The sequence below is a fragment of the Manis javanica genome, chromosome 15, assembly GCF_040802235.1.
Source record: "Manis javanica isolate MJ-LG chromosome 15, MJ_LKY, whole genome shotgun sequence".
Classification (NCBI taxonomy): domain Eukaryota; kingdom Metazoa; phylum Chordata; class Mammalia; order Pholidota; family Manidae; genus Manis; species Manis javanica.
The window spans coordinates 55,295,045-55,315,779 of record NC_133170.1 but is presented as its reverse complement, the minus strand read 5'-3'; the positions used below and the strand labels follow the sequence as shown (position 1 = coordinate 55,315,779).

At 37.9% G+C, this 20,735-nt stretch overlaps 1 protein-coding gene across 6 annotated transcripts in view; it reads right to left on the bottom strand.

The window, feature by feature from the left end:
• The window catches only part of CNOT10 (CCR4-NOT transcription complex subunit 10), a 95,535-nt gene that overhangs the window by 32,336 nt on the left and 42,464 nt on the right, over positions 1 to 20,735 (bottom strand). For 5 of the 6 annotated variants that reach the window (XR_012125898.1, XM_037008639.2, XM_037008637.2 and 2 more), the window contains 4 exons: positions 14,781 to 14,864; positions 13,076 to 13,193; positions 10,518 to 10,664; positions 9,316 to 9,518 (listed from right to left, as the gene is read on the bottom strand). Coding sequence is in view for 5 of the 6 variants with exons in the window: in XM_037008639.2 (XP_036864534.2) it covers positions 9,316 to 9,518; positions 10,518 to 10,664; positions 13,076 to 13,193; positions 14,781 to 14,864 (552 nt within the window). In the remaining variant the exon portion in view is untranslated. The remainder of the gene's footprint in view (positions 1 to 9,315; positions 9,519 to 10,517; positions 10,665 to 13,075; positions 13,194 to 14,780; positions 14,865 to 20,735) is intronic. The other variant, XM_037008641.2, reaches the window with a different exon arrangement.

Genomic DNA, 20,735 nt, shown 5'->3' with positions numbered 1-20,735 from the left:
CAGGAAGCAGAAGCCCTGTCTGCGCACAGCTGCCCAGCACAAGCCGCTAGAGGTTGCTATTCTCCCAGGAGAGGAAGGCCACAAACCAAGAAGGAAAGCTCTTCCACTGTCACTCGTGCCAGCTCTGCAAACTATCTCTATCACCATGAAAAGGCAAAACTACAGGCAGACAAAGATCACAGAGACAACACCTGAGAAGGAGACAGACCTAACCAGTCTTCCTGAAAAAGAATTCAAAATAAAAATCATGAACATGCTGATGGAGATGCAGAGAAAAATGCAAGAGCAATGGGATGAGATGCAGAGAAAAATGCAAGAGCAATGGGATGAAGTCCGCAGGGAGATCACAGATGTGAGGAAGGAGATCACAGAAGTGAAACAAACCCTGGAAGGATTTATAAGCAGAATGGATAAGATGCAAGAGGCCATTGAAGGAATAGAAACCAGAGAAAAGGAACGTATAGAAGCTGACATAGAGAGAGATAAAAGGATCTCCAGGAACGAAACAATACTAAGAGAACTATGTGACCAAACCAAAAGGAACAATATCGATATTATAGGAGAAGAGAGAAGAAAGAAGAAGAAGAGAGAGGAAAAGGGATAGAAAGTCTCTTTGCAGAAATAATTGCTGAAAATTTCCCCAAACTGGGGGAGGAAATAATCAAACAGTCCACGGAAATACACAGAACCCCCAACAGAAAGGATCCAAGGAGGTCAATACCAAGGCACATAATAATTAAAATGTCAAGGATCAAGGACAAGGAAAGAGTTTTAAAGGCAGCTAGAGAGAAAAAGGTCACCTATAAAGGAAAACCCATCAGGCTAACATCAGACTTCTCAACAGAAACCCTACAGGCCAGAAGAGAATGGCATGATATCTTTAATGCAATGAAACAGAAGGGCCTTGAACCAAGGATACTGTATCCAGCACGACTACCATTTAAATATGATGGCAGGATTAAACAATTCCCAGACAAGCAAAAGCTGAGGGAATTTGCTTCCCACAAACCACCTACCTCTACAGGGCATCTTACAGGGACTGCTCTAGATGGGAGCACTCCTAAAAAGACCACAGAAAAAAACACACAACATATGAAGAATGGAGGAGGAGGAATAAGAAGGGAGAGAAGAAAAGAATCTCCAGACACTGTATATAACAGCTCAAAAAGCGAGCTAAGTTAGGCAGTAAGATACTAAAGAGGCTAACCTTGAACCTTTGGTAACCACGAATCTAAAGCCTGCAATGACAATAAGTACATATCTCTCAATAGTCACCCTAAATGACTTCATGCACCAATCAAAAGACACAGAGTAATAGAATGGATAAAAAAGCAAGACCCATATATGCTGCTTACACGAAACTCACCTGAAACCCAAAGACATGCAAAGACTAAAAGTCAAGGGATGGAAAAACATATTTCAGGCAAACAACAGTGAGAAGAAAGCAGGGGTTGCAGTAGTAATATCAGAAAAAATAGACTTCAAAACAAAGAAAGTAACAAGAGATAAAGAAGGATACTACATAATGATAAAGGGCTCAGTCCAACAAGAGGATATAACCATTCTAAATATATATGCACCCAATACAGGAGCACCAGCATATGTGAAGCAAATACTAACAGAACTAAAGAGGGAAATAGACTGCAATGCATTCATTTTAGGAGACTTCAACACACCACTCACCCCAAAGGATAGATCCACCAGGCGGAAAATAAGTAAGGACACACAGGCACTGAACAACACACTAGAATAGATGGACCTAATAGACATCTATAGAACTCTACATCCAAAAGCAACAGGATATACATTCTTCTCAAGTGCACATGGAACAGTCTCCAGAATAGACCACATACTAGCTCACAAAAAGAGCCTCAGTAAATTCCAAAATATTGAAATTCTACCAATATTTCAGACCACAAAGGTATAAAACTAGAAATAAACTGTACAAAGAAAGCAAAAAGGCTCACAAACACATGGAGGCTTAACAACATGCTTCTAAATAATCAATGGATCAATGAACAAATCAAAATAGAGATCAAGGAATATATAGAAACAAATTACAACAACAACACAAAGCCCCAACTTCTGTGGGACGCAGCGAAAGCAGTCTTAAGAGGAAAGTATATAGCAATCCAGGCACACTTGAAGAAGGAAGAACAATCCCAAATGAATAGTCTAACATCACAATTATCAAAACTGGAAAAAGAAGAATAAATGGGGCCTAAAGTCAGCAGAAGGAGAGACATAATAAAGATCAGAGAAGAAATAAACAAAATTGAGAAGAATAAAACAGTACCAAAAATCAACGAAACCAAGAGCTGGTTCTTTGAGAAAATAAACAAAATAGATAAGCCTCTAGCCAAACTTATTAAGAGAAAAAGAGAATCAACACAAATCAACAGAATCAGAAATGAGAATGGAAAAATCACGACAGACTCCACAGAAATACAAAGAATTATTAAAGACTACTATGAAAACCTATATGCCAGCAAGCTGGAAAACCTAGAAGAAATGAACAACTTCCTAGAAGAATACAACCTCCCAAGACTGACCAAGGAAGAAACACAAAAGTTAAACAAACCAATTACGAGCAAAGAAATTGAAACAGTAATCAAAAAACTACCCAAGAACAAAACCCTGGGGCCGGACGGATTTATCTCGGAATTTTATCAGACACACAGAGAAGACATAATACCCATTCTCCTTAAAGTGTTCCAAAAAATAGAAGAGGAGGGAATACTCCCAAACTCATTCTATGAAGCCAACATCACCCTAATACTGAAACCAGGCAAAGACCCCACCAAAAAAGAAAATTACAGACCAATATCCCTGATGAATGTACATGCAAAAATACTCAATAAAATATTAGCAAACAGAATTCAACAGTATATCAAAAGGATCATACACCATGACCAAGTCGGGTTCATTCCAGGGATGCAAAGATGGTACAACATTCGAAAACCCATCAACATCATCCACCACATCAACAAAAAGAAAGACAAAAACCACATGATCATCTCCATAGATGTTGAAAAAGCATTTGATAAAATTCAACATTCATTCATGATAAAAACTCTAAGCAAAATGGGTACAGAGAGCAAGTACCTCAACATAATAAAGGCCATATATGATAAACCCACAGTCAACATTATACTGAACAGCGAGAAGCTGAAAGCATTTCCTCTGAGATCGGGAACAAGACAGGGATGCCAACTCTCCCCACTGTTACTTAACATAGTACTGGAGGTCCTAGCCACGGCAATCAGACAAAACAAAGAAATACAAGGAATCCAGGTTGGTAAAGAAGAAGTTAAACTGTCACTATTTGCAGATGATATGATACTGTACATAAAAAACCCTAAAGCCACTCCAAAACTACTAGAACTGATATCGGAATACAGCAAAGTTGCAGGATACAAAATTAACACACAGAAATCTGTAGCTTTCCTATACACTAACAATGAATCAATAGAAAGAGAAATCAGGAAAACAATTCCATTCACCATTGCATCAAAAAGAATAAAATACCTAGGAATAAACCTAACCAAAGAAGTGAGACTTATACTCTGAAAACTACAAGTCACTCTTAAGAGAAATTAAAGGGGACACTAATAAATGGAAACTCATCCCATGCTCATGGCTAGGAAGAATTAATATCGTCAAAATGGCCATCCTGCCCAAAGCAATATACAGATTTGATGCAATCGCTCTCAAATTACCAGCAACATTCTTCAATGAATTGGAACAAATAATTCAAAAATTCATATGGAAACACCAAAGACCCCGAATAGCCAAAGCAATCCTGAGAAAGAAGAATAAAGTAGGGGGGATCTCACTCCCCAACCTCAAGCTCTACTACAAAGCCATAGTAATCAAGACAATTTGGTACTGGCACAAGAACAGAGCCACAGACCAGTGGAACAGATTAGAGACTCCAGAAATTAACCCAAATATATATGGTCAATTAATATTTGATAAAGGAGCCATGGACATACAATGGCAAAATGACAGTCTCTTCAACAGATGGTGCTGGCAAACTGGAGAGCTACATGTAGGAGAATGAAACTGGACCATTGTCTAACCCCATACACAAGAGTAAATTCAAAATGGATCAAAGACCTGAATGTAAGTCATGAAACCATAAAACTCTTGGAAAAAAACATAGGCAAAAACCTCTTAGACATAAACATGAGTGACCTCTTCTTGAACATATCTCCCTGGGCAAGGAAAACAACAGCAAAAATTAGCAAGTGGGACTACATTAAGCTGAAAAGCTTCTGTACAGCGAAAGACACCATCAATAGAACAAAAAGGAACCCTACAGTATGGGAGAATATATTTGAAAATGACAGCCCTGATAAAGGCTTGACGTCCAAAATATATAAAGAGCTGACATGCCTCAACAAACAAAAAACAAATGACCCAATTAAAAAATGGGCAGAGGAACTGAACAGACAGTTCTCCAAAAAAGAAATACAGATGGCCAACAGACACATGAAAAGATACTCCACATTGCTAATTATCAGAGAAATGCAAATTAAAGCTACAATGAGATATCACCTCACACCAGTAAGGATGGCTGCCATCCAAAAGACAAACAACAACAAATGTTGGCGAGGCTGTGGAGAAAGGGGAACCCTCCTACACTGCTGGTGGGAATGTAAATTAGTTCAACCATTGTGGAAAGCAGTATGGAGGTTCATCAAAATGCTCAAAACAGACCTACCATTTGACCCAGGAATTCCACTCCTAGGAATTTACCCTAAGAACGCAGCAATCAAGTTTGAGAAAGACAGATGCACCCCTATGTTTATCGCAGCACTATTTACAATAGCCAAGAATTGGAAGCAACCTAAATGTCCATCGGTAGATGAATGGATAAAGAAGATGTGGTACATATACACAATGGAATACTACTCAACCATAAGAAGAGGGAAAATCCTACCATTTGCAGCAACATGGATGGAGCTGGAGGGTATTATGCTCAGTGAAAATAAGCCAAGCGGAGAAAGAGAAATACCAAATGATTTCACTCATCTGTGGAGTATAAGAACAAAGGAAAAACTGAAGGAACAAAACAGCAGCGGAATTACAGAACCTAAAAATGGACTAACAGGTACCAAAGTGAAAGGGACTAGGGAGGATGGGTGGGTAGGGAGGGAGAAGAGGGGGGAAGAAGAAAGGGGGTATTAAGATTAGCATGCATGGCGGGGGAGGGATAAAGGGGAGCGCTGTGGAACACAGAGAAGACAAGTAGTGATTCTACAACATTTTGCTATACTGATGGACAGTGACTGTAAAGTGGTTTATACGGGGGACCTGGTATAGGGGAGAGCCTAGTAAACATAATATTCTTCATGTAAGTGTAGATTAAAGATTAAAAAAAAAAGAAAGAAAGAAAAGGGGGATTACTCCTTGATAGGATAAAACTAATGGTAAATCAACGATTAACGCATGTTTTAAATATCCTTATCCTTAATTTTGATCACTTAAAGGGTGTCAGATGATCGGCTATGGAGGTACACTTTTCTGATAATATTCCTTTCTCTTAAAAAAAGAAAAAAGCAGTTCCTGTGTGGTGACCTCCAATGAGTTCTACACAATGGTATAAAGGGCATATCAAAGGGTGGGCAAAGGGTCTGTTTGTGTTTATACAGAGGATCAAAGTCTATTTGGGCTACCCAGTAAATGAACTAAGATATGATATAAAGAGGAACTTCCAACATCAGCACTCTCTGGAAAACTCATACCAGAAGATGATCATCAAAAAACCTCAATGAAGATCCAGGCGCTGCTACAGTTGTCTATCCCACCGTTTCCTGGACTTGCCATTGGAATGAAGAAGGAGATATCTAAGCTGGCCTGTGCATACAGTAAAACAACAAATTTGACTGGATCTATACTGTTGGAACTCAACCAAGAATTAGAAGTGCAAGTTGTAGCGCTCCAAAATCTTACGACTACAGACTATCTACGGTTAAAAGAACATATGGGATGGGAACAGTCCCAGGAATAGGTTGTTTTAATTTGTCTGATTTCTCTCAGACTGTTCAAGTACAGTTGGACAATATCCATCATATCATAGACAAATTTTCACAAATGCCTAGGGTGCCTAACTGGTTTTCTTGGCTTCACTGGAGATGGATGGTAATTATAGATCTGCTTTGGTTATGTAACTGTATTCCTATTATGTTAATGTGTGTGCGCAATTTAGTTAGTAGTTTAAAACCTGTACATGCTTAAGCTACTCTACAAGAAGATATGTCAAAGAAATAATCAATCCTCCCATGTTTTCTTCCATATGCTACCTCTATAGCTTTTCTTCTTCCTTCCTAATTACAACCCTTAAATAGAATTTGTGCCTCATATCAAATTTACCGAGTATCATAATTCCTCCAAGTGGTAAAGATACCTCAAGACAAATGCTGGGCATAGAAGCCACAGGGCATAAATCTGAAAGAAGTAAAAAGGTAACCTTTTCAAACAATATGGCTTCTCTCTCACTTACCAACTTTACATTTCCCTGTATGGCCCCGGAAGATGACTGGTTAGCCAGAGACGGGTAAGATTCCTCAAGGGAGGAACAACCTAAGACAGGCACAGTCGCAGGGGGGCCATCAGGTGAGAAATTGGGGATCAACAGAGGTGAGGCTTAGAACCTCACCCCCCGTTTTGAGAGAAATCTTCTGCATCCGTGGATGTTTTAATGCCCTTGTCTAGCTTGGATTAGCACATAGTCTACAGGCACACACCTGATCATCTACAATTGCTCTCTTACAACACTAAACTATGTTTTCTACCTTTATCTTGCATCTACCTACCACTTCAGCATTTTATTAAAAATAAAAATAATAATAATAATAAAGGGAGAAATGTGGGATCCACATATAAATCAAGTATAAAAATCAAACGAATATTCATATTTGACCTGATTGTTTATAGTTCATAATGCGTGATCAAAACTGAAAGTTTCTGTAATGACTGCCCTTGTACTGTTCACCATGTAAGAACTTATTCGCTATGTAAGAATTCGTTCACCATGTAAGAACTTGTTCGTTATGCTTCAGAAGATTGGAGACTGACGAGAATTAGGCTTGAGATGGATTAATGATTGTGCATTGAGCATTGACTCCCCTATACAGAATTTTATTGTTGCTAACAACCATTTTGATCAATAAATATGAGAGATGCCCTCTCAAGAAAAAAATAAATAAATAAATTTAAGAAACTAAAAAAAAAAAAGTTCATCTTTTATAAAGGTCAGCACAAGTACTTATTATTTGACAAAGAAGTGAATTTAAGGACTATAGATTGTTTTAAATTGAGAATTACACTGTGTACATTTAACAGGTAAAGATTGGGGCCAACTCTTGCTTCATGGGATAAACATGAGCCTCACATTTCACATGGAAATAAGTGACAGTTTATTCAGTGAAATGTATCAAAAGTAGTCATGCTCTGTGGACTACACCTTCCTTGTAGGGTTTATAAAATGTAGAAATGACTAAACAGTGAAACAAATGTAGTTTTACTTTGTTTCCTGTCAACTTTCCATTTTCTATTGACAGTTTAGCTTGGCCAGATATCCAATATAGACAAATGGTTAATATTTTATGACTGGCCTAAATTGAAATCTAAACATTGATATATATAAGAAGGTTGGAGATAGAAGGTACTTTCTCTATTACATAGTCCAGCCACCTAATTTTGCAGAAATGGAAACAAGTTCAGGGAAAAGGTTTTAGCATCATTATTTGTTAACGGCTGAATTAGACCAGAAGTCTCAAGAGGCATTGGTCATTAGGTTCCATCCTGGTTAAGGCATTTCTCCTACTAAACTCCAAGAGGGTTTGTTTTCTGTATCACATTTCAGATACTTATCATCTTGATTTTATCATTGTTCAACTCATATTTACCATTACTTGCTAAACTCCCCTGCTAGATTCCTGGCTTCTGGCCTAAGCCTTATTGACTTGCATTCCTGGTATCCCATATAGTTCATAGCCATTTAGATATGTAATAGATAATGAATAAATTTGTTGAGTGAAAAAAAAAAATTACAAAATTTAGAACTTTCTAAGAAAATGGGAAAAAAACCTCATAAAGAAATCTACAAAGACAACCCTAAAAGCACTATTTCTAAAAACAAGTAATTTTGAAAGAAAATATTAAACCTTATTATTCTTCTCTACTTCTGGGAAGGTGTAACCCCTGGTTTCCAATAACAGTACAAAGGCCTCCAATACTTAAATTCATGAATGGATTAAAGAGAATAAGCAGTTTCTGAAATCCTTTTAAAAAGTATAAATTCTGACTAGAATTGTCAGTTCATTTAAGAATTATCCAACAAGAAAGTTGTCTTTTGGAAGGCAAAGTACAATTAAATAAATCATTAAAGCTTTTTAAAGACAATATTCATCTCTTCTTGCAGTGGTCTACTCAAATCATAAACTACTTAGGTATCATTTGTGAAAACTGACAGGCAAACATACTTCTTTAAACTCTTTAGTTCTAGCAGTTGTTCCTAGGAAGTGCTGTCCAGCAGCAGGAAGAGAACCTAGACATCTTGTATCCCTATGGCAGGGATGCCAGGCCAAGACATGGGAATGTTATAGCCCCAGTCTTCAAATACCCAAAGAGCCCAGCAAGGGTGGGGGTGGGTAGGAAATGAGGTGATGCAGACATTTGGAGGTTTTGACAGAACCTGTCTTTCCCCTACCTCCCACTGACCTCTCCCTACTTGAGATTCAAAAGGCTTCCACCAACTGCCACTTGGAGATAATCCTGGCAGGGATACAGATGCAAGCTGACCTATTTTTCACAGTCACTGTGGACAAACGTGTCAGAGCGACACAGCCTAGTAAGTCATAAACTCTAAAGCAGCTACCAAGTCACAAGCAAAGCCCCCAGACGCTGCAGAAAGTGCAGCTCTGTCCACCTTACCATGACAGCCAATCCCCCTCTATTCACCGGTGTGCATTCTACACTCCTGCCAGCACATGGCATGGCCCCATCCCCTCAGCTAGAAGACCACCGTTCCAACAGATACGGCCTTAATACTGGCTTCAACTCTTTAATGTGACTGCTCATAAATGTTGCCATACTAAACAAGAAACAGAATGTTAACACATGACCTTATGAAACTAAATTTTTTGTCTACTTGGTAAAGAACAGAAGACTATAAATTCCCTATGTGTTAATTAGGGACGAGGTCTTTTATGTTTCCAAGTACATTTTGCTTTCCATGTAACAAGTGGCTGGGGTGGGGTGGAGGAGGGTGGGGAAAGAGTTCAAAGATACCCAGGCAGCACTGACCCCCTTATTGGCAGCAATGCAGCACTCAGCCAGCCGTAGCCACAGGCGGGGATTTGCGTGATAAACCTGAACAGCTTCAATCAGACACTCAAAGGCGGCAAGAGGTCTTCCAATGTGAAGAAGCTGAATTCCACAGTTATATAGCAACTCATACCTCTTGTTGGTTAGTAATGTACACATGGGTCTTCCTGAAAATTTTTTGCCTAATGGTAAAAATTAGATGAGAACAAATCGTTAGATTGAAGATAACAGTGACAATGAAAACATTCTACTAAGTACTACAAACACTACCTTGTTTAACACCAACACTAGTGTCGGTCTCCATTCCCAACCCCATAAATATTCTACAGAGTCACCTCAGCTGTCTGCTAGTGAGGCCAGGGATGTCTCTTCTCATCTGCCAGGCCGCAGACAACAATGCTCCAGGAAGGCAAAGAAAAGGGATAGAACCTACTCTCACTCCTCTGAACCTTAAACTACTATTCCACATTTTGAGAGCCTGTAAAATGCTTCTATTCTTCTTGACTTTCAGTTTGATTAACCATTTTATTGTCATGTGCTTTCTTAACCAGGAGTATTCAGTTAATATTAGGCCTTATGGGACTCTACTGTGGAAATAAAAATTAATGTGCTGTATACAATGACTATGGTTCACTCACTCACTCATTCAAATTTCACCGTCCATAACAAAGTAAGACCACTTGTCATTTTCGGATACATTCTTCATAAATTAAATAGTTTTTTATATTTTTAAAGCTAAACCATTCTTTGATTTTTAGCATTTCAGACCAAGGAGCCATATAATAGGAATACTGAAGCAATAAACTTCAGGAATTTGCAAAAAGGTGGTCAGATGCTGCCAACAGTACCAAACACGAAACCCTGAGAAGAAGCTATAATAGTTCAGCATAGCCAAGAAATCTTAGCAAAATATCACTATTATAACATTACTGTATGACAGTACTGATTTTCAAATCCATGAAAAAGTGAATATAATTTGAATTTCTTTGATAATTACTCCTAATACCTTGCTATTCGAAGTAGCAACATCTACTAAAAATCCCAAGTCAGACCTGTGGCAGGATCAGTGTGTTCACTGTATGGAGGTACATATGACATGCATTTTGACCAGATACTTGCTTTTTAATATCATGATTTCCTCAAGTACTAAAATGCAAACTGCCCTCTAGCAATGGGCTTACTTGGGTCAGTGCCTGCGCTGGGCTGTGCACAGACATTGTCGTTCTCCTGCAGAGCCTTTTTAAAGTAGAAAATTCCCAGATTGTGCTTGCTCATGGCAAAATGGATGCAGCCAAGATTATTCCAGAACATGCATCTCAAGCATTCACCTGAGAGAAAAACAAGAACATTTGTCCACATACACACTCTACTGTTGATGCATGTCATATAGGAACTGCGCTTATCTAGTGTAAGTTAATCCTATATGCAATTCCACTTAGTCCCTATAGAGAAGTTTACAAGGCATCTGAAATTTAGGAAACACCTGAAAATTCTGTGAAATCCTTTTCTTATCAAGTCTATTTTACTAAAGGTGATACACCAACCCTGCATACTGATTCGGTTAGCCTGTTTTTTTAAATTTAATATTTAACAATTATAGGTAAATGATATAAAAATGCAAAGGACAAAAATATTTATTACTAACATAATATATATGCATTGCATCTGCACAACAAAACATTATGTAGAAACTGGAAAGAATGAAGCCAGTATATGTGGCAACAATCAAAATATATTAAATTAAAAATAACAAGAATATATAGTACACAATATATAAAATCCTGCTCTTGTTTGCTAACTATTAAGTCTCCATTATTCTTGTAGTTCACACTTTAAATATCACTACTGATGAGCATCTGTCTCCTGTTTGTCGGGCATTTGTATTTCTCATCTTGCACACTGCTCCTTTCTGTTCTTTATCCATTTTTTATTTGGTTATAGATGTTTTTCCCATTCGTTACCTGTTAGGGAGATGTTATAGAAACCTGTCACATCTATTTCAAATATTTCCTCCAAGTGCCAGGTTGTAATCTGTCTTGTGATTTGGTTCAGAGAGAGAGAGAGAGAGAGAGTGTGTGTGTGTGTGTGTGTTTATGTTTTTAATCATAAAAAGCTTTATATTTTTATGTGGTCAAATTTCATAATCTTTTCTAAATTCCATAGCTCTTGGATTTTGGATAGTGCTTAATCAAGGCTTCCCCACTACAAAATTAAAATATTCTTCTAGGTTTTCTTTTGCTGCTTTTGTGATTTTATTTTTACATTTTAACCCTTCATCTGTCTGGATTTTATTTTGGCGTGATGAAAGCAATTCAAGCTTTGGTTTTCTTTTTCTAAATGGCTTCTCAAACATTTCAAAACAATTTACAATAGTCCACTTTTTCCTCAATGACATAAAATGCCTGACTACGCTGGCAAAACTAGTAACCAGGATATTCAATGTTTCTTAATACTAACAATGAAAGGATGGCTTCTGATGTACTTTAAAACTAAGCAATGATAATATTTTAAAAAGAGAAAAAGTAGGTAGGAAAAATGACAGTAGGAAATACACTAAAATGTTAAAACGTTGCTTCTGGGCAGTGGCACGATGAAAAATTTAAGAAACATACTATTAAATCTTCACTAATAAGCATATTTTATTTGCAGCAAAAACTAAATTTTACATATGGGAAGCAAATTGAAGATTTCAAAATTAATACCTATGAAAAAAATCAGTATGTGAAATATACAACCATATGAAAATCTTTCCTATTAGATTACCATAATTCTTGATTAGCCAACTATATGCCTTGCTCCTCACTCCTCACTCATTCTAGGGGTTGACAATATCAGCTCTGAAATATATGTTAAGACAATCCTAAGCAAAATTTTCACGAAACATATAAAGTTTTAGTTGGAGATTGTTTCAGTGTTTGGCTGCTAGTGGGCCTGAGAGGAAACTGTGATAATAAAAACACCAAAAATAAAAATTCAGCAGAACTAAAAATGGGTATTGAGAACAAAATACTCAAGAGAAATATAATGGAACGAACTTCTTTTCTCCATCCTCTATGACTCCACTGAACTGAGTGGAGTTTGCAGGTATATTCTGCCACATGTACCCGAATAGAAACAAAAAATTAAACCAAAAAAACCATACTCATTCTTGGCATTTTAAACTTGGCGCAAAACATTTTCAATAGGTTAACCTCATTTCTTGAATAAACTGATCTTCCTTCCTTCCCATAAAATAGCAATGATATGAATTTAAATGACAGCCGTAAGTTTTACTTTCTACTTTACTATTAATATCAATTCATTAAAACTTTCTAAATAGAATCAAGAATAGATAACAGTACTTACCTTCCTAACTTCACAGAAATATCTTTGATACAGTCAATGGTCTAAAGAAATTATATCATTCACTGCTTTTACGGAACAAAAGGGAAAAGTAAAAACACCACCTCATTTCACAAAGCAAAAGCTCAAGGACCTTGTGCCCTGGACAAAATTTCTAAGCTCATATTAAGAAATAAAATGAAAGAGCATGTGAAGTGAAAAAAAAAGTAAAGTGAGGCTTCTTCTAAAATGGAAACAAGCAATAAAATAAAATGCCAGGAATTTTCTGGAGAAATCATAAAACATTTTCATTAAAAAACATAAATTAGCAGAAATCACACTCAAAGCAGTCTAGGGGCAAAAAAAAAGGAACAAGAGCCAGGAAGAAAATAATTAAGATTTCACAATTTTCTTTTACCTGTTTTCATGAATCCTGGATGCTCAGCAATGTTTGAACTATTTAACAGCTTCACAGCTTTTCGATAATTGCCTCTTAAGTACTCAAAATTGCTCTTAAGAAACAGAGAGGGTGCAGACTGTAAAGAAAATATGTTACTTATAATTTGTTTTCAGATACCCAATGTGGGATCATACCATACTGTTGTGCTGGCATGTGTGCAAGAGCATACAAAAGCCACTTAAGTCATGGTCATAATACACTATTCTCTAATGTTTCATTGTTCTCACAATCTTAAGAAAATGAAACCTGTTAGAGAGGCTGGTGATCTCCCTTATGTTTAAGGATACAAATGTACCTACCTTCATTAAGACTCAAAGAAGGACAAGTAATCAAATGTTTTTTCAGTTATGAAAAAAAAGCTGTGTCTGGCTATGAACAGAAACATTTCCTCACAGAACGTCTTATTTTTGGAGCTACTCTTGTTGTTACAAAGATCCTGTTTTGGAGCGCAGACCACCTTTCACTTCTAAGGATCCTTATAGTAGAGGGCCATCTATTTCGGTTTAAATTCTATTTAGAATGCAAAAGCACGCAGAGATCTGGGGGCTGAACATCCACCCAGGAGGACATGTGGAATCCTGTGTCGTCATTTATTCACTTTAGTTTAGCTACAGGCTTTCCTTCTAAATCCTCATTTATACTTGGCTCTGCCCCCGATCACTGAGGAAATGAGGGCTTTCAAGGCTTCATCCAGGTAGCAGTGACACAGGGACGTTTCCCCTGATTTATGTATGACTGTTACACTGTATTACAATGGTTTCTTTTGCTGTTTGGCTCTCTCCCCTGTGACTTCGGAATCCTTTAGGCAGGTGTTATGTCTTCCATCATAAAAAAGACTCATAATGCCTAGCCAGCTAGTTAGACCTTTCCCTCTTAGTCCCAAGCCTACCGGCTCAGGTCTAGGGTATGTTAGTTCTTCTCAAAAAACACTTGAGTACTGACCAAGTGGCTAATTTGGATCCTGCTTGAGATTTCCAAGATCAATTTTCCTGAACTACTCCTACTACAAATGGTATCTCTTATGATTTCATACTTTTAATTAACAGTTTTCCTAAAAGGATCAAGAAATGTTCACAATTCTTCTCTTCCCTCTACAGCCCTAAAATTATTTATCAGTGGAGGGCTGGGGTGGAGCGCATGCAGGGAAGGAGGACCTGTACCTCAAACACTCTAGCACTGGACACACTGTAGATGCTATGAAGCCAGAGGTCATGGGGGAGGGGAGGTCTGGACTACAACTGGACAGGACAGGTAATCTTTAGGAATCTAAAAAAAAAAAAAAAGTCCCCAGTGTCTCATAACGGTAAATCTTTAAGTGAATTGTGAGAAACCACTCACAGAATACTATAGCTATTTATAACATTGGTTTTGAAGGCTACCTACCAAGGGGAATGCTTGTTATAATTTTAAGTGAGAAAAATACTATATTAAATTTTTATTTAATATTATATTAAATAATATAGTATAATATAATACTATATTAAATGGTATGATTGCTACTTCCCAACTCTATATCAAGGATTCCATCTGATAGCATATATGCCCTATGAAAGACTAAGATAAATTATTTAAAACTGACAAATACCTATTATCCAAATAAGGAAGTTTTAGGACACAAATGCTACAGATTGAAAAAAATAAGGCAAGTCAAGATGAAACTTACATTTCCAGCTGTGTTCATTACTGACTTGATTTCCCTTTTGCAGGCTTTCAGGGACTTCATTTGGATATAAGCTCTTACTTTATACTGTGTCAAAGGAAAAACACTGATATGTAAGAACTATGGTGGGTTTACAATGAAAGCTAGTCTGTTCACAACATAGTTATACCAGTTAATTGCAAAAGCAAGTTTAAAATTATCTTAAATAATCTATTTTTACTATATTCTTGAAACATACTCTAAAAAACTAGAAACAGGTGGAATAATATTTATACTTAAGTTCCAAGCAAAAATTCTATCAACTGAAGAGAGAGGCTCAAGATGGCAGCATGAATAGGATGGCAGAAATCTCCTCCCAAAACCATATATATTTTTGAAAATACAACAAGTACAACTACGCCTAACAGAGAGACCAGAAGATACAGTACAACAGCCAGGCCACATTTACATCTGCAAGAACTCAGCAGCTCACGGAAAGGGTAAGATAAAAAGCCGTGACCTGGCAGGACCCAAGCACTCCCCCCACCCAAGCTCTTCAGTGGGAGGAAAAGAATCAGAGTGGGGAGGGAGCGGAAGCACAGGACTGCTAAATAACCAGCCCTAGTAATCTACACGGGGAGCACAGACACACATTGCATGATGCACTGGGTATTAGAGAAATGGAAAAGTAAAATCTGCGAGCAGGTCCCCACAGCTGGCTCCCCGGGAACAAAAGAAAAGCAGGTGCTTTTTGAAAGTCTTAAAGGCACAGGGGCTTAACAGCTGGATGGAATCGTCCTGGCACACTCAGCCCAGAAGGCCGGGAATTGTGAGGAATTTCAGGCGCCCTAACCCCATGGGTGGAAACGCAGTTTTGAAGCTCCTTACAGCAATAAGCAGTCTGCCATTCATTCCCCCCAGCCGGCGCTGCCCTGCCACAGTGGCAGCCAGAGAGCGGACCCGCCTATAGCAACTGCCCAGAGTCTCCTCCCAGAGCGCAGCTACCCAGGTCAGACCCAGAGGCTGCTGCCAGCATACAGCTGCCTGGCGCACAGAGAGGAAGCCGGCGCAAGGCATGAAGGGGCGCCGTTCTTGCAGGAGAACACAAACAGTGCGACTGCCACTCCCTGCAGGACTCTGGGCTACCCTCTAGGGCTGCCCTGCCCATGGCAGCTCAGAATATTTACCCAGAGGCTGCTCCTGGTGTGTGGGTAACCAGCACAGGCAGCGGAGAAGGGCAAAGTGACCAGCAAGCAGAAAGGGACTTTGTTCTCCCAGCTGACACATGCACCACCTGCCTATGACCACCTCTATAGCCATGAAAAGGCAGAAGAATCTGGTCCAGTCAAAAATCACACAGACAACCCCAGAGAGAGGGTCTGGGGAGATAGATAAAACCAGTCATCCTGAAAAAAAACTCAAAACAAAGGTCATAACCATGCTGATGGACCTGCAGAGAAATATGCAAGAGCTAAGGGATGAAGTCAGGAGGGAGATTACAGAAATGAAACAATCTCTGGAAGGACTTAAGAGCAGACTGGATGAGGTACAACAGACTGGTAATGGAATAGAAATCAGAGAACAGGAATACAGAGAAGCTGAGGCAGAGAGAGATAAAAGGATCTTCAGGAATGAAAGAATACTGAGAACTGTGTGACCAATCCCAACAGAACAATATTCATATTATAGGGGTACCAGAAGAAGAGAGAGAAAAAGGGAAAGAAAGTGTCTTTGAAGAAATAATTGCTGAAAACTTCCCCAAACTGGTGGAGGAAGTAGTCTCTCAGACAATGGAAGCCCACAGATCTCCCAATACAAGGGACCCAAGGAGGACAACACCAAGACATATAATAATTAAAACGGCAAAGATCAAAGAAAAGGACAGAGTATTAAAGGCAGCCAGAGAGAGAAAAAAGATCATCTACAAAGGAAAACCCATCAGGCTATAATCAGACTTCTCAACAGAAACCTTACAGGCCACAAGAGAATGGCATGATAGATTTAATGCAATGAAACAGAAGGGCCTTGAACCAAGAATACTGTATCCAGCACAATTATCATCTAACTATGAAGGAGGGATTAAACAATTTCCAGACAAGCAAAAGTTGAGGGAATTTGCCTCCCACAAACCACCTCTACAGAATATTTTAAAGGGAATGCTCTAGATGGAAGCACTCCTAAGGCTAAATAGATGTCACCAGATAAAATAAAATCACAGCAAAGAAAGCAGACCAACCAAATACAAACTAAAGACAAAATATAAAATCAGCTATCAACAAAAGCAGTCAAAAGAAACACAAGAGTACAGAATAAAACACCTAGTATATAAAGAATGGAGGAGGAAGAATAAGAAGGGAGACAAATAAAGAATAATCACACTGTGCTTATAATAGCTTAATAAGAGACTTAACTTAGACTATTAGATAGTAAAGAAGCTACCCTTGAACCTTAGGTAACCACAAATCTAAAGGCTGCAATGGCAATAAGTACATATCTTTCAATAATCACCCTAAATGTAAATGGGCTGAATGCACAAATCAAAAGACACAGAGTAACAGAATGGATACAACAGCATGACCCATCTATATGCTGCTTACAAGAGACTCATCTCAAACCCAAAGACATACACAGACTAAAAGTGAAGGGATGGAAAAAGATATTTCATGCAAACAATAGGGAGAAAAAAGCAGGTGTTGCAGTACTTGTATCAGACAAAATAGACTTCAAAATAAAGAAAGTAACAAGAGATAAAGAAGGACATAACATAATGATAAAGGGAGCAGTCTAACAAGAGGATATAACCATTATAAATATATATGCACCCAATACAGGGGCACCAACATATCTGAAACAAATACTAACAGAATTATAGGAGGAAACAGAATGCAATGCATGCATTCTAAGAGACTTCAACACAACACTCACTCCAAAGGACAGATCCACCAGACAGAAAATCAGGAAGGACACAGTGGCACTGAACAACACACTAGAACAGATGGACCTAACAGACATCTACAGAACTCTACACCCAAAAGCAGCAGGATACACATTCTTCTCAACTGCACATGGAACATTTTCCAGAATAGACCACACACTAGGCCACAAAAAGAGCCTGAGTAAATTAAAAAAGATTGAAATTCTACCAATCAACTTCTCAGACCACAAAGGTATAGAACTAGAAATAAGTTGTACAAAGAAAGCAAGAAGGCCCACAAACACATGGAGGCTTAACAACATGCTCCTAAATAATCAATGGATCAATGACCAAATTAAAATAGAGATGAAGCAATATATGGAGACAAATGACAACAACAACACAAAGCACCAACTTCTGTGGGATGCAGCAAAGGCAGGTCTAAGAGGAAAGTATATAGCAATCCAGGCATATTTAAAGAAGGAAGAACAACTCCAAATGAATAGTCTAAAGTCACAATTATTGAAAATGGAAAAAGAAGAAGAAAGAGGCCCAAAGTCAGCAGAAGTAGGGACATAATAAATATAAGAGAAGAAATAAATAAAATTGAGAAGAATAAAACAAAAGAAAAAATCAATGAAACCAAGAGCTTATTCTTTGAGAAAATAAACAAAATAGATAAACCCCTAGCCAAACTTATTAAGAGAAAAAGAGAATCTACACACATCAACAGAATCAGAAACGAGAAAGGAAAAATCACGAAGGACCCCACAGAAATACAAAGAATTACTAGAGAATACTATGAAAATCTATATGCTAACAAACTGGAAAGCATAGAAGAAATGGACAACTTCCTAGAAAAATACCTTTCGAGACTGACCAAGGAAGAAACAGAAAATCTAAACAGACCAATAACCAGCAACGAAATTGAAAAGGTAATCAAAAAACTACCCAAGAACAAAACCCCCAGGCCAGATGGACTTACTGCTGAATTTTATCAGACATATACAGAAGACATAATACCCATTCTCCTTAAAGTTTTCCAAAAAATAGGAGAGGAGGGAATACTTCCAAACTCATCTTATGAAGCCAACATCACCCTAATACCAAAACCAGGCAAAGACCCCAACAAAAAAGAAAACTACAGACGAATACACCTGATGAACATAGATGCAAAAATACTCAACAAAATATTAGCAAACCGAATTCAAAAATACATTGAGGATCATACACCATGATCAAGTGGGATTCATCTCAGGGATGCAAGGATGGAACAACATTAGAAAATCCATCAACATCATACACCACATCAACAAAAAGAAGGACAAAAACCACATGATCATCTCCATTGATGGTGAAAAAGCATTCGACAAAATTCAACATCCATTCATGATTAAAACTCTCAACAAAATGGGTATAGAGGGCAAGTACCTCAACATAATAAAGGTCATATATAACAAACCCACAGCCAACATCATACTTAACATTGAGAAGCTGAAAGCCGTTCCTCTAAGATCGGGAACAAGACAGGGATGCCCACTCTCCCCACTGTTATTCAACATAGTACTGGAGGTCCTAGCCACGGCAATCAGACAAAACAAAGAAATACAAGGCATCCAGATTGGTAAAGAAGAAGTCAAACTGTCACTATTTGCAGATGACATGATACTATACATAAAATACCCTAAAGACTCCACTCCAAAACTACTAGAACAAACATCTGAATTCAGCAAAGTTGCAGAATACAAAATTAATACACAGAAATCTGTTGCTTTCCTATACACTAACAATGAACTAGCAGAAAGAGAAATCAGGGGGAAAAAATTCCATTCACAATTGTATCAAAAAGAATAAAATACCTAGGAATAAACCTAACCAAGGAAGTGAAGATCTATATCCTGAAAACTACAAGACACTCTTAAGAGAAATTAAAGAGGACACTAACAGATGGAAACTCATCCCATGCTCTTGATCTAGGAAGAATACTGTCAAAATGGCCATCCTGCATAAAGCAATCTAATGATTCAATGCAATCCCTATCAAAATACCAACAGCATTTTTCAACGAACTGGAACAAATAGTTTTAAAATTCATATGGAACCACAAAAGACCCCAAATAGCTGAAGTAATTCCGAGAAGGTAAAATAAAGCAGAGGGGATTTTGCTTTCCAACTTCAAGCTCTACTACAAAGCCACAGTAATCAAGACAATTTGGTACTGGCACAAGAACAGAACCACAGACCAGTGGAACAAAATAAGAGAGTCCAGATATTAACCCAAACATATATGGTCAATTAATATACGATAAAGGAACCATGGACCTACAATGGGGAAATGACAGCCTCTTCAACAGCTGGTGTTGGCAAAACTGGAGAGCTCCATATAACAGAACGAAACTGGATCATTGTCTAACTCCATACACAAAAGTAAATTTGAAATGGATCAAAGACCTGAATGTAAGTCATGAAACCATAAAACTCATAGAAAAAAACACAGGCAAAAATTTCTTAGACATAAACATGAGCGACTTCTTCATGAACATATCTCCCCAGGCAAGGGAAACAAAAGCAAAATGAACCAGTGGGATTATATCAAGCTGAACAGCTTCTGTACAGCAACGGACACCATCAATGGAACAAAAAGACATCCTACAGTATGGATAATATATTCATAAATGACAGGTCCGATAAAGGGTTGACATCCAAAAAATATAAGGAGCTCACCACCTCAACAAACAAAAAGCAAATAATCCAGTTAAAAAATGGGCACAGTATGTGAACAGACAGTTCTCCAAAGAAGAAATCCAGATGGCCAACAGACACATGAAAAGATGTTCCACATCACTAGTCATCAGAGAAATGCAAATTAAAACCACAATGAGATATCACCTCACACCAGTAAGGATGGCCACCATCCAAACCATCCAAAAGACAAACAACAAAAAATGTTGGCAAGGATGTGGAGAAAGGGGAACCTTCCTACACTGCTGGTGGGAATGTAAATTAGTTCAACCACTGTGGAAAGCAGTATGGAGATTCCTCAAAAAACTCAAAATAGAAATACCT